The 14056-nt window shown below is 39.2% G+C and overlaps 1 protein-coding gene across 1 annotated transcript in view; it reads right to left on the bottom strand.

The window, feature by feature from the left end:
• LOC101741951 (synaptic vesicular amine transporter) overlaps nt 1-14056 on the bottom strand; it is a 47307-nt gene that overhangs the window by 23003 nt on the left and 10248 nt on the right. Inside the window, exons 3-8 of the mRNA XM_038019939.2 lie at nt 5442-5597; nt 3779-3911; nt 2813-2871; nt 2049-2170; nt 1236-1380; nt 1045-1146 (exon numbers count right to left, since the gene is read on the bottom strand). Coding sequence (XP_037875867.1) covers nt 1045-1146; nt 1236-1380; nt 2049-2170; nt 2813-2871; nt 3779-3911; nt 5442-5597 — 717 coding nt within the window. The remainder of the gene's footprint in view (nt 1-1044; nt 1147-1235; nt 1381-2048; nt 2171-2812; nt 2872-3778; nt 3912-5441; nt 5598-14056) is intronic.

Below are 14056 nucleotides of genomic sequence, written 5' to 3'. Positions count from 1 at the left end.
AACCATTGGCCACACCGACCTGACAGATGACAGATGGTGCATGAAGTATAAGTGACAGATTGATTAAGACGAAATAAGAAAAGACGTGTATTTTTGTGAACTGATGATTAAATAAAATTTAACAAATTCGCTAATTTCATTGTGCACCGCGATCCCACATATATTTAATATACATCCATAACCCTGGAAAATATATTTATATTTATCATACAAATATCTTCCCTTGGCGGGATTCGAACCCGCGACCCCCTAGTGTAGTGATCATGTCACTTACCACTACACCAGACGGACGTTACATACATATATACACAATCACATATACATACATACATAAATACACAAATACATGCATATAATAGTTTATACAGTATTAAAAAGAATATATTAATAAATTTCCTAAAGAAATAACTTCATCTTAATAAGTACATATTCTTCACATTTAGCTTTATGCACAAAAATACAGTGACGGACTTAATGCTTGAGGCATTCTCTACCAGTCAACAATGGAGTAGAAAGTCCTGTGGTAGCTACAAATATTTATTATTTATTCGTACTAATTCGTAGTGTGGTAGGTGCATTTTATCTGAGAAATAAGAAAAAATATAATAATTGATTTAAATATAATTATACAAACACACTTTGAATACTTTGAAAATAATTGACTTAAATGTGTAGTCTCCCAATAAAAATATAAGTTAATCAACTATTATTGATTGGTTTCTGTCCGAAATTATTTTAATCATTTCCTAATTTTGTTGTTATTTCGATAAATCTTCGTGAAAATAACGTCTTTTTTGGTTTGGTCGTTTGAGAATTCACAAGTCTGCTTTTTTTTGCTACCTATTGGAAGCCTACAGGACTATTCCAGCTACTCACGGATAGGTGAGCTCACGGGTTCTCTAATCTGGGAGGAGTCGCTAACACTGGCCCTAGCGAGAGCAGTGCTTCGCTAAATCTACCACCGGATCGAAATCGCGACCCGCTGACAATATCCGGCGAGGAACGCAGTGGATTGAAGTCTACGTCGGCATTTCACTGACTTACCAGCCGCAATCAATATGTATGGATCGGTCACAAGTTGCTTCAGAGAAGGGGGCTCCGTCTCTTGCCTCACGACACCCGGCTGAAGTATCATCAGCTGCAGTACTGGAATCGAAGACCAGGAGGGCGTAAGGTGTTGAAAAAAAGTTATATAGGTTCTTCAAAAGGCATATTATATCCCAAGTGAAGCTTACATCCATCGCCGAGAGCCAAGGCGGAGAGCATCAGGAAAGGGGCAGTCTTCCCCACGAACTCATACATCAATCCGCCGAACGGAGGGCCGATGAGTACGCCCAAAGCGAGACCGCCGAGTGCGATGCCCATAGCGTTGCCGCGTTCCTATTGGAATACTTCCTCGTCATTATGCGAACCTGGTACTTTTTGAGTTGCAATCGAAAATTGTTACTATAAAAATCGAGACTTTTTAAACTCTTTGTTGTGGTCTATGGGCTCGGGTAACTTAACGTCAGATGGCTTATAAGTTTGTCTGCCTATTTAGATTAAAATAAATCTAGCCTCAAATATTGCAATAGCAACTTGCATTAAAGAAAAAACTGAATAAAATAGAAATCTGAATGTTATCGGATTTAGCGATAGGCTAATGTTATCGGATGTTTTACTGGTGGTAGGTAGGACGTCTTGTGAGTCCGCGCGGATACTTACCACCACCCCGCCTATTTCTGCCGTGAAGCAGTAATGCGTTTCGGTTTGCAGGGTGGGATAGCCGTTGTAATTATACTGAGATCTTAGAACTTATATCTCAAGGTGGATGGCGCATTTACGTCGTAGATGGGCTCCAGTAACCACTTAACACCAGGTGGGCTGTGGGCTCGTCCATCTAAGCCTATCTAAGTAATAAAAAAAGTCCATAAGCTATAGTGATGATCGCTTTGTAGTCCGCGTGCTCGTTTGGTACAAACAATATACCACCAGTTTTCTTGGCGATACGACCAAGCTGCTTATATCTGGCAAATTCAAAGTTCTAAGAAGAGAGGAATGGAGTGTACCTTATCATCAGGATATCTTTCGGCGAGCATACCCATTCCTGACACGGAGGAACACGAGGATCCTATGCCTTGCAGCGCACGAGCTACGAAGAGTACTCCGTATGAGCGACCAAAGGCGAATACTGGAAGAGGAAGTTAAGCATTGGTCCTTTGTCAAGTTTGGCAACGAAACCATTTTTGGACTGCGGCTCTTTCCCTCCCTATTTGCTGGTAGCCTAAGGGCTATTTCAATTACGCCCGGTCGGTGAGAGAGATTGCTAATACTAGCCCTAGCAAGAGCAGTGCTTCGCTGAATTTACTACCGGTTCAGAATCGCGATCTACTGAGAATATCCAGTGAGGAACTCTGTGGGCTGTGTCTATCAGAGCTAACATCTTCCTACAGCGATCTTTGAGTTATCTCCGAGAAATCATCATGAAGGAGCGAAATTATGTCAATTGCATTTATTGTTGATTTAGTGTCTCTTCAGAATCACACGTTAATGTTGGCTTATTGACCGCTAAGTGTCTGTTTTACTGGTGGTAGGACGTCTTGTAAGTCCGCGCGGGTAGGCACCCCCACCCAGCCTATTTCTGCGGTGAAGCAGTAATGCGTTTCGGTTTGAAGGGCGGAGCAGCCGCTGTAACTATACTGGGACCTTTGAACTTATATCTCGAGGTGGGTGGCGCATTTACGTTGTAGACGTCTGTGTGCTCCAGTAACCACTTAACACTAGGCTGTGAGCGCGTTCAATCATCTAAGCAATAAAAAAAAAGAATACATACTTAGTGTAGACAGGAACATTAGTACGAAGCCCGTGAACATAGGAACGCTGTAGCCGATTCTGAAATAAAAAGGGGCTTAAGTCGGTATGGTCTAGAAGATAGGACGGCTGGTCTATCCGTAATTGGGGACGCGCTTGTGCTGGGGTTCGAATCTCGCCACAGACACATTGTTCTAAAGACGTGTCCATCTTCAAGCTGTCTTTGCGAAGAGGCCTCTGCGATTTGGCTGTGCTCCTAGCATTTCTGACGTTCATGAAAGTGCTTACTTACCTCTAAACCAGTGTTTCCCAACCTTTTTTATGCTATGCCCCACTGTAACATTTCTAAATTTTTTATGAACCCCTTACATAGCTTTTAACATCAAAAAAATGATTTTTTCACTTATGAAACTAAATGATAGGTTTTAGGAAGAAATCATTATGAAATTGTTATCAAAACATAGTAAGTAACATTTTAAAATAATAAGAAACTGAAATTCAAATTCAAAATAATTTTAATACAGTCGCCGTGGCCTAAAGGATAAAACGTCCGGTGCATTCGTATCTAGCGATGAACCGGTGTTGGAATCCCGCAGGCGGGTACCAATTTTTCTAATGAAATACGTACTCAACAAATGTTCACAATTGATTTCCACGGTGAAGAAATAACATCGTGTAATAAAAATCAAACCCGCAAAATTAGAATTTACGTAATCACTGGTGGTAGGACGTCTTGTGAGTTCGCCATCGGTATCATCATCCTGCCTATTTCTGCCGTGAAGCACTAATGCGCTTCGGTTTGAAGGGCGGGGCAGCCGTTGTAACTATACTTGAGACCTTAGAACTTATATCTCAAGGTATGTGGCGCATTTACGTTGTAGATGTCTATGGGGCTTCAGTAACCATTTAACACCAGGTGAGATCGTCCACCCATTTAAGCAATATTTTTTTATTTTATTTTATTTCACTCTCCCCTAACCCTACTCACTTGTGAGTAAGCGGTCCCACAAATGGATTGGCGAGTAGTTGTACCATCGCTTTGCTGGCGAACATTACTCCGACGGCGACTGTCTCGTGGATGAGCTCCTGATGACGGAATTCCTTCTCCGCGGTAATGTTGACTGGAAATCAGGATTTAATCTTTAAAAAGAAACCTCAAAAGTAGTGTTAAAACTGATAATAGCGAACTTGGGTGAACTTAGGAAGCCAGTAGCTTTAAATGGCTCTCCTGTAAAGTTGCAAAAATATCGCTTAAACCAGCCTTTCCCAAAGTGGGCGATAACGCCCCCTTATGGGCGCTGCAGGCCTAAAGGGGGGCGGTGAGAAATCCAGAAAAAAAATGGGAGCGTTGTGTAGAGGCTTGGGGGGCAATTTGCAATTTCATCTAGGAGGACTCTTAGACACCGACTGAGCTCTCGCTATAGCTCGCTTTTAGGTACGTGAAAAAAAAGGGGCACTAAAAAATAATTTATTCTCAAAGTGGGCACTAGACAAAATAAGTTTGAGAACCCTTGGCTTAAACGAATTTCAACACTCGAATATAGACATATGTTATACAGATTTTAATAGAGTTTTAACTACGGCTTTAGAGGAAGAGGTAGACCTAAGAAGAAATGGATGGATTGCGTGAAAGACGATATCTATACGAAAGGAGTGAGCGAAGAAATGGTATATGATAGAGGAGTATGGAAGGAGAAAACATGTTGCGCCGACCCCAGGTGACTGGGAGAAGGGCAGGAGAATTATGAATGATGGTACCGGTGGTAGGATGTTTTGTGAGTCCGTACCCTGCCTATTTCTGCCGTGAAGCAGTAATGTATTCCCGTTCGAAGGGTGGGGCAGCCGTTGTACTGTTAAAACTGAGACCTTAGAACTCATCTCCCAAGTTGAGCGTTGGTTATTTATGTTATAAATGTCTATGGGCTCCGGCTCCCATTTAACCCCAAGTGGTCCATAAAAAGCAATAAAAAAGGGGCTATAATTTAATCTTATTGTTCCTTGAAGCGTGTGCGAATTTTCTAGTTAATCGGATGGCGCGAAGTCGGAGAGGATTACGTTCAAAGATTCCATCACATGTATGGACGGTACTACAAAATTTTATTTTGGATGCGAACCAGTTTTACGTTCTGTCTAGGTTAGGTTTTACCAGAATAGTCTATGAGCCTGGTGGTAGGACCTCTTGTGAGTCCGCACGGGTAGGTACCACCGCTATTTCTGCCGTGAAGCAGTAATGCGTTTCGGTTTGAAGGGTGAGGCAGCCGTTGTAACTATACTGAGACCTTAGAACTCATATCTCAAGGTGGGTGGCGGCATTTACGTTGTAAGTGTCTATGGGTTCCGGTACCACTTAACACCAGGTGGGCTGTGGGCTCGTCTGTCTACCCATCGAAGCAATAATAAAAAAAAGCCTTCTTCCCAAACAGAATGTCAATGGCTATCGGACCCTATATTAGGGTTCCCTATGTTATTGGTACCAGAGACTGACATACATACTTACTTATATACGTTTCAATATAAACATATATAGATGATACACACTCAGACAAAGAGCAAACAAATCTGTTCATCACACGAATGTTTGTCCAATGCGGGAATCAGACCCACGACCCTTGGCCTCAAAGTCATATCAAAGTAGAGATTCCATGACTTACTGTGGGTTACATTCTCGACGGTGACGGTTTCGTTCTTCTCCAGACACGGGCAGTAGGGGGTGGGGGGAGGCGGCGTGGTCGTGACCTCATCCAGGGAGAGCGACAGCGGAGCGTCCGGGTGCCGGATGTCGTACAGGAATTCCGGGATGATCGGCACTGATTTGAGAAACTTTGAAATTAGAAGTCCTGAGATCTATGCTCTCCTGGTAACAAGAATTGGTTTTCTCTTTTAAAGTTCTTTCTTCGCAGAAATCGGCAGATAACTGGTGGTAGGACCTCTTGTGAGTTTACTGGTGGTAGGACCTCTTGTGAGTTTACTGATGGTAGGTACCACTACCGTGCTTATTTCTGCCGTGAAGCAGTAATGCGTTTCGGTTTGAAGGGTGGGGCAGCCATTATAACTATACTTGTTAACTATTGTAACTATACACGAGTTAAGCTCGCCATTTTTATATCTTATCGCAATTACTGTATTTTATTAACTGTGTGTAAAAATAAAGAATACTTGAGATCTTAGAACTTATATCTCAAGGTGGGTGGCGCATTTGCGTCGTAGATGTCTATGGGCTCCAATAACCACTTAACACCAGGTGGGCTGTGAGCTCGACCACCCTAATAAGCAATAAATAAATAAAATGGATGACTCTTCAATGACTACCCTTCGTTTACCCCCAGTCCCAAGTGGTGGAATTTAAGGACTTGATGTTTATTGAAGGTCTTGAGGATTGTTGAAGGCATAAGGTTGAAATTCCTGTGCAACCTGAGAGAGTTTGCAAAGACTGGCCCTAGCAAGAGCAGTGCTTCGTTGAATCTACAACCGGATCGGAATCGCGACCCGCTGAGTATAGCAGATACACCCGGCGTCGCCCGGGTCAAGTCTCTTACCATAACAAAATAACGTATATATTATTCCCCGTGTGTGTGAAATTTCACGGATCCGGCGAGAAAGTCATTGCGTTCCGTCTATAGGTTAGGACCAGTCCGGAATCGAGTCGATCGTACCAGGAATTAACATAAAAAATAATATTTAACAGAATATGTCTAACATAGACCATTGCTATGATGTTGCTTCGCTTAAAGAACCCCCTTGTTCTTTTAAAATTTGGAATATTTAAAACTAGCAAATCTCGCTTATAAAATTACTTATCAAATAAATTTTATTTGTTTGTCATTTTTGAAGCGAAACTTCTTTAGGCGCGTTTAGAGTAAAATTAAACTCGCGACAGATTCGTTACGGCTAGAGAGAAAAGATACAATTTAGAACGAGCAAGAGTGAGAGAATAGACAGAGCGTCTCGCGAACCACTCGACCGTGGAGAGAGGGAGATGACAAAGCGAGCTAGGACCTTTCTTTTATACACAGCATTCCCTATTACAAGAGAAATATGATTTAAGAATAAGAAATGAAGAAAATCACAATACTACACACCGCAAAAGAAGTTTCACTTCTTCCAGGTGCACCATTTTTTTACCCGCTTTATATTAGCTTCACTTGTGTGTATGTTTGTATGTTTGTATCTGACTCCTTTAGACGCGATTTTGACCCACTTTAAACGGCCATACTTTGTAGGTTTATCGAGGCCCGATGAAAACTCAACATTTAAAAAAATATTGAAATTCAGCTAAAAAATGAAAAATAAATAATAGTTTAAAAAAACTAAAAAAAGCGTGGGGTAAATGGTGTTATTAGTTATAAATATTTTTCTGACAGATATGAGTAGAAGAATTATTATTACAATAATATCTTAAAAAGCACCCCACGCTTTTCTTACAATAAAATATAATATTAATTTTTTTAAACTTTTTTCAATTTAAATTTATTAAAATTTATTTTCTATCTTTTAAGTTGAATTTTATATAAAGCGTGTTTTTTTAGTTTTTTTTTAACTATTATTTATTCTTTTCTTCTTAACATTAAACGCCTTTTATATAGACTCCGCGAACAAAATAAGGCGTTATCTCCTAAGCTAGGGACAAACGTAGTAAAAAGGTATTCCAGTTTGACTTTATCTTTCCAGTTCAAAGAATTTATGCGGGCGGGAGTCACCTCCCAAATGATTACGTAGCGAAATTTTAAATAATTCGTAAATTTATATAAAAACTAGTGGTCCCCCAGTAGTTAATATTCAGCTATATTGAATTGAAATTATAAGTTTTAAAATTATTATGGTTACATTGTCAAAGACAAATTATACTTCTATAATCACATATTTCGCTAAGACTACACTGTAGACAAATAATAATATTAAAGACAAACAGTATTAATTTATTCTCAATTTGACCACAGACTGTAACAATAACAAAAGTTTGACAATAAACAAAGAGTATATATGTGTGTGTAATGTTTTTTTTATTGATTTAATGCATTTTTTATGCATAATTAAAAAAAAATAACATTCAGCACACCTCTATATTCTCTATAAGTGTGGGAAATTTCATACTCCTCCGTCCGCGCAATTTTCGTAAAAAAGGGTACAAAGTTTTTGCTTCACGTATTAATATATGGATAATTATTGAACCAATCAATTCTAACTTATTTTTATTTTATTTTATTTACGAAAACTATTAATTGGTGGTTGGAAATCAGTCGTAACACAAATTTTCACAGTAGATCTAATCTCCACATATTTTTGTCGAGTTTTGGGAATATGATGGAAATGTAGGATCTTTAAAAGCGATCTATGAGAAAAATAAGGAACCTCTGGTCTAAATGATCAGGCCGCAAATGAAGTAGATTTTCTAATATGAACTACGCGACATTTTCTTCAGTTTTCGCGTAATACAGAAATAATTAGAGCCATTTTTACCCCCCATAATTGTAAAAGCTCTTTAGAAACAATATCGAGGGATGAACGGCGAACATTTCCTTTAGCACGCGACATTTATCTTTGTAATTAAAGATCCGTTTTATTTGGTATTACTATTAACAGTTCCATGTTTTTAATGGAACTTAAAGGAATATTGAACATTATATGGCTCTTCTGTAAATTTGCAATAATGTTGCTTTAATTAAATAGCATTACAGCTCTGAATATAAAATGTCTGAAACGTGTTTTTAAACCATAAAATTATTTAAGTATGTACGTATTATTATGTATTATGAATTACGTAATTAGTCGAAGGAAGAGCATTGAGTAAGTGCGTGGAAGTCTAAGTGTACGGGACATCGCCGACAAGATGCAGGAGAGTAGGCTGAGATGGTATGGTCACGTGAAAAGGAAGCCGCCTGACTACGTTGGAAATTTGGCGCTACTGCTCGACCTCCCCGGTCGGAGACCTAGAGGTAGACCCAAGACAAGGTGGAGGGACGTAGTGCTGAAGGACAAGAGAGAATGCAATGTTGCTGACGAGGATGTCGAAGACAGAGCGAAGTGGAGGACTACAGTCAGGAAAGCTGACCCCACCACCGTGTGGGATAAATAGCTGGGAAGAGAGAGAGAGAGAGAGAAGAGCATTGAGGCCTCGACCTCACAAAGTATTGAGCTGATGCAGCAGGGTCGTGGAATTCAAATCATAAAACTTCAACAATGGATTGGGACGTAAAACTACACATACGCGTTTTACAACGCTTCCAGATGTACTAGCCATTAAAAGCTCTGCGATTTTATGGCGTCCTGGTACTTCAATGTCGTATATACATGAAAACTAACCGTCGTTTTGATGGTAAGTGGGTACCAATATAATAAGATCGTCGTTCTGCCATACTTAGATTGGAAGACGTCTTTTTCAACGGTAAATGTTTGAAGGATCCTCAATACTGCCATGATGAAGGAACAGTATTAAGGCTTCGACCTCACAAAGTATTGAGCTGATGCGGCAGGGTCATTGAATTCGAATCATAAAACTTCAACAATGATTGGCGACGTAAAACTATACTTTCACGTTTTACAAGCCATTCCAAGCCAAGTACTAGCCATTAAAAGCTCTGCGATTTTATGGCGTCCTGGTACTCATAGTCGTATATACGTGAAAACTTACCATCGTTTTGATGGTAAGTGGATACCGTCCAGTATTTTAAGGTCGTCGTTCTTCCAATTTTAGATTGGAAGACGTCTTTTTCAATGATAAATGTTTGAAGGATCGTCAATATTGACATGATGAAGAAACAGCATTAAGGCTTCGACCTCACAAAGTATTGAGCTGATGCAGCACAGTCGTGGAATTCGAATCATAAAACTTCAACAATAGATTGGCGACGTAAAACTATTCATTCACGTTTTACAACCCTTCCAGATGTACTAGCCGTTCAAAGCTCTTCGATTTTATGGCGTCCTGGTACTTCAATGTCGTAGATAGATAAAAACTTACAATCGTTTTGATGGTAAGTGGATACCGTCCAGTATTTTAAGGTCGTCGTTCTTCCAAGTTTAGATTGGAAGACGTCTTTTTCAATGAGTAATGTTTGAAGGATCGTCAATATTGACATGATGAAAAAACAGCATTAAGGCTTCGACCTCACAAAGTATTGAGCTGATGCAGCACGGTCGTGAAATTCAAATCATAAAACTTCAACAATGGATTGGGACGTAAAACTACACATTTGCGTTTTACAACGCTGCCAGTGATGTACTAGCCATTCCAAGCTATTCGATTTTATGTCGTCCTGGTACTCAAAATTGTAGATAGATGAAAACTTACCGTCGTTTTGATGGTAAGTGGGTACCATCTACTAAAATTGCTGTTTTTCCAAATTTAGATTGGAAGACATCTTTTTCAATGGTAAATGTCTGAAGGATCGTCAATACTCTCAATACTGCCATGATGAAGAAACAGCATTAAGGCTTCGACTTCACAATGTTTTTGAGCTGACGCACCTCCTCCGTGCATTGTGTTCCTCATTACTGATGGTGGTGACCTTGACGGAGCACTTTTGTTAGGACTATGTTCCTACATTCCTCTCTGTCCTCCGCGCAGTAGATTGCGCGAAGGACAGCGACATTGATGCTGGAGTCCAAAGTCATCTTAATCTTATCGGATCCGCACATGGAACAACGCTACCTAGGCCTCTTTCCTTCCACTTTGCCGGTGATGAGTAGTCTTTCGAGATTATCACCCTTTCTTCTCGCAAAGTGAACGAAAAACTCGAAAATCCTACGTAGGCGAAGAGTCTTGTGGAGACGCATAGTTCTTCCGGGATTGATGCGTTGGTCCGATGTGCCGTCGTGGAATTTGAATCGTAAAACCCGAACAATGGATTAGCGACGTAAAACTACACATTCGCGTTTTACAACGCTGCCAGATGTACTAGCCATTCGAAGCTCTGCGATTTTATGTCGTCCTGGTACTCAAAATCGTAGATAGATGAAAACTTATCATCGTTTAAGCTCTTCGAATTTATGTCGTCCTGGTACGTCAATGTCGTATATACATGAAAGCTAACCGTCGGTTTTGATGGTAAGTGGATACCGTTCAGTATTTTAAGATCGTCGTTCTTCCAATTTTAGATTGGAAGACGTCTTTTTCAACAGTAAATGTTTCAGACATATCAAGTCGAACTTAATAATTTCAGAACTTACTAGAAATTCTGGGTTAATTAATAAAATATATTCTAGTTTTATATTAAAATTAGAACCATATTGCAATTGATTTTACCTTGTTAAGCAGACGTGTCACACGATGATAAGTGGTGAAGGGAGTCCATAGACAAACAGAACATCGATGCGGATGGTACAGTCTTTTTTGTAATAAAGTATTTATATGCTAGACTATGCTAGGCCATCTCCAGTGAATCCTCTGATAGAAAAGACTGTTGAACACACGGCTCATCCAGCATTAAGAGGTTACCGGAATCCACAATCAAAAAATTTTCCCCGCCTTCAACAACAATCATTAGCGATTTTTGAAGTACAACAAAAAAATCAATTACGTGAAAGAAAAATTCTCGCTAAATAACAAGCGCCAAAAACTCCGCTATAGCGGCCACTTACCATCGATTGGGTCTGCGCCCGACATTCGATTTAATTGAAGTACTCTCGGGCAATTATCGAGAGCCATAGCGCTTTTAAAAAAAGATTGGTAGCTGACAGAGACATGGAGATTCTGAATATTACTCATTTTACCAACAAGCGCTTGGGATTCTTCAAATATAATGTTCGATCGTGTAATTAAAAATATTTATTTGAGAATATATTATTATTTCGCTCAGTTTCCGATACAGCTTCAACTCCAAGCTAGTTCTCTGGTAATAAGGTCCTTCGTGGACTCCATTAAAATCACTAAACACATAATTAACACAAATATCATACACTAGCGACCCGCCCTCGCTTCGCTTCGGAAACTGTAATTTATTATTGATTTCTCCACTATTTAATGGATGTTATTATACATATAAACCTTCCTCTGCAATCACTCTATCTATTAAAAAAAAGCGCATCAAAATCCGTTGCGTAGTTTTAAAGATTTAAGCATACATAGGGACAAACAGATATAGGGACAGAGAAAGCGACTTTGTTTTATATTATGAGATATATATCTATATCTGGGAGATGGAGCTTATTGAGTTTGAGCAACATTTTTGCAACTTTACGGGAGAACCATTTAAAGCTTAAAAAATTAAATAAATATCATAACAAAAAAACTGCTTGTGCTATTTCAATGGCGTAAACATAATTGAAGTTCAATTACTGTTTACTATTCTTTACTGGTGGTAGGACCTCTTGTGAGTCCGCGCGTGTAGAAAATTTCGGAAATTTATCTATTTACATTTTATTGCTTAGATAGGTGGACGAGCTCACAGTCCACCTGGTGTTAAGTGGTTACTGGAGCCCTTAGACATATACAACGTAAATGCGCCACCCACCTTGAGATATAAGTTCTAAGGTCTCAAGTATAATTACAGCGGCTGCCCCACCCTTTAAACCGAAACGCATTACTGCTTCACGGCAGAAATAGGCAGGGCGGTGGTACCTACCCGCGCGGACTCACAAGAGGTCCTACCACCAGTAAAAACTTCAACTTATTACTAAAATTCAAAGCTTTACTTTATTTCGAACTAAAAGCTGCCTGAAGCCGTGCGATGTAGCTTCGAAACTTAGTTATAATAAAGCTGCAGTATATACGTAAGCTCCGGTAAATACGATTAGAAGCGCGCGAGCCGCTGTGACGAGAGCTTTTGATTCGGAGTGGCTCAGGGTTGGGGTAATAGTCGATAAATTTCTATCGATATTCTGTGTATATTTCTGATAATTTCTGTGTCGCAATTTATATGTATTACTATTAAAAGTTCACTGTTAATAGTGCAGTATCTTAAACGTAACTCGGAGCGTCTGTGGTCTGATGAGTAAAACGCCCTATATACTCGCATCAACTTATAATAGTATAGCAATTTAAGGCTAGTAATATCATCTCAGGATCATATATAACGGAGTGAGCTGATGTTTTTAAAGTGATGACTATTCGTTGTTGTCATTGACTTTCATAGTGACAGTTATTAAGACTCACTTTTCTAATGAATTCCATTTACTGAATTCCAAGCGTACAACAATAATAAAAGAGAGCTCCGCTCCGGTCGGCTGCTCGAGCCGGAATGTTTCGTGCGACAGTAGTCACTCATATTTATAGTATGAAAGTGGGAGTAGCTTAGTCGTGAATTCTCTTGAATATCGACTTAAACAATTGCTGACACGCGTTACAATTGTAATAATTAACCAACAAGATCAACATTAAAGAAACAGTGAACTTTAACTAATCTTAGGTAGGAAATAGTAACGTTGCGCCAACATATATCTATATATTAATACGTGAAGCAAAAACTTTGTATCCCTTTTTACGAAAATTGCGCGGACGGAGGAGTATGAAATTCCCATACTTATAGAGAATATAAAGGAGTGCAGAATGCTAATATTTTTTTAAATTATGCCTAAAATATATATTAAATCAATAAAAAAAAATCATTACACTCACTACCATGTATTTGACGCACACACGCGTGCATACTATTTATTGTCAAACTTTTGTTTTTGGCGTCTGTTGTCAAATTGAGAATAGATTAAATATTGTTTGTCTTTATTAATATTTTTCTATAGTGTAGTCTTGGCGAAATTTGTGATTATAGAAGTTTAATAATCTTTGAAAATTAAATCTTAATAGTGTAAAAAATTATAATTTCAATTAATTATAGTCGAATTTCGACTACCGGGCGACCGATAGTTATGCTAAATACGCATTCTAAAATTATTTACATTATGTTAATGAGTTACCTTTTTAGTCTGTCGGGAACTTCACGGCAGAAATAGGCAATGTAGTGGTTGATGCTCCCACCACCAGTGAAGCGATATTATTTCGATAAAAAGCTAAAATATCGATACACCGTACGCCCAACACTAGCAACGCAGGGCGGCGCCTTTGATGAGGCGACTAAGTGAATTTCACTTTGATCTCGCCGACGGGGGAAATTGCCCCGGCACTCCGATCCAAGTACTCATATATTACGTCTAAAGCGCTGTACAGTGGGCGAAAATTGTATAATTTTAACCGTTTTAAAATTGTATCTAAAGTATTAGCTGTGTTATTACGAAGTTACAGACGAAAAACCGTTTTGATATTTGAAAATCTTTCTGGTGGTAGGACGTCTTGTGAGTCCGCACGGGTAGGTACCACCGCCCTGCCTATTTCTGT

Source organism: Bombyx mori, chromosome 24 (assembly GCF_030269925.1).
Source record: "Bombyx mori chromosome 24, ASM3026992v2".
Lineage (NCBI taxonomy): Eukaryota > Metazoa > Arthropoda > Insecta > Lepidoptera > Bombycidae > Bombyx > Bombyx mori.
This window is presented reverse-complemented; position numbering and strand designations above follow the sequence as displayed.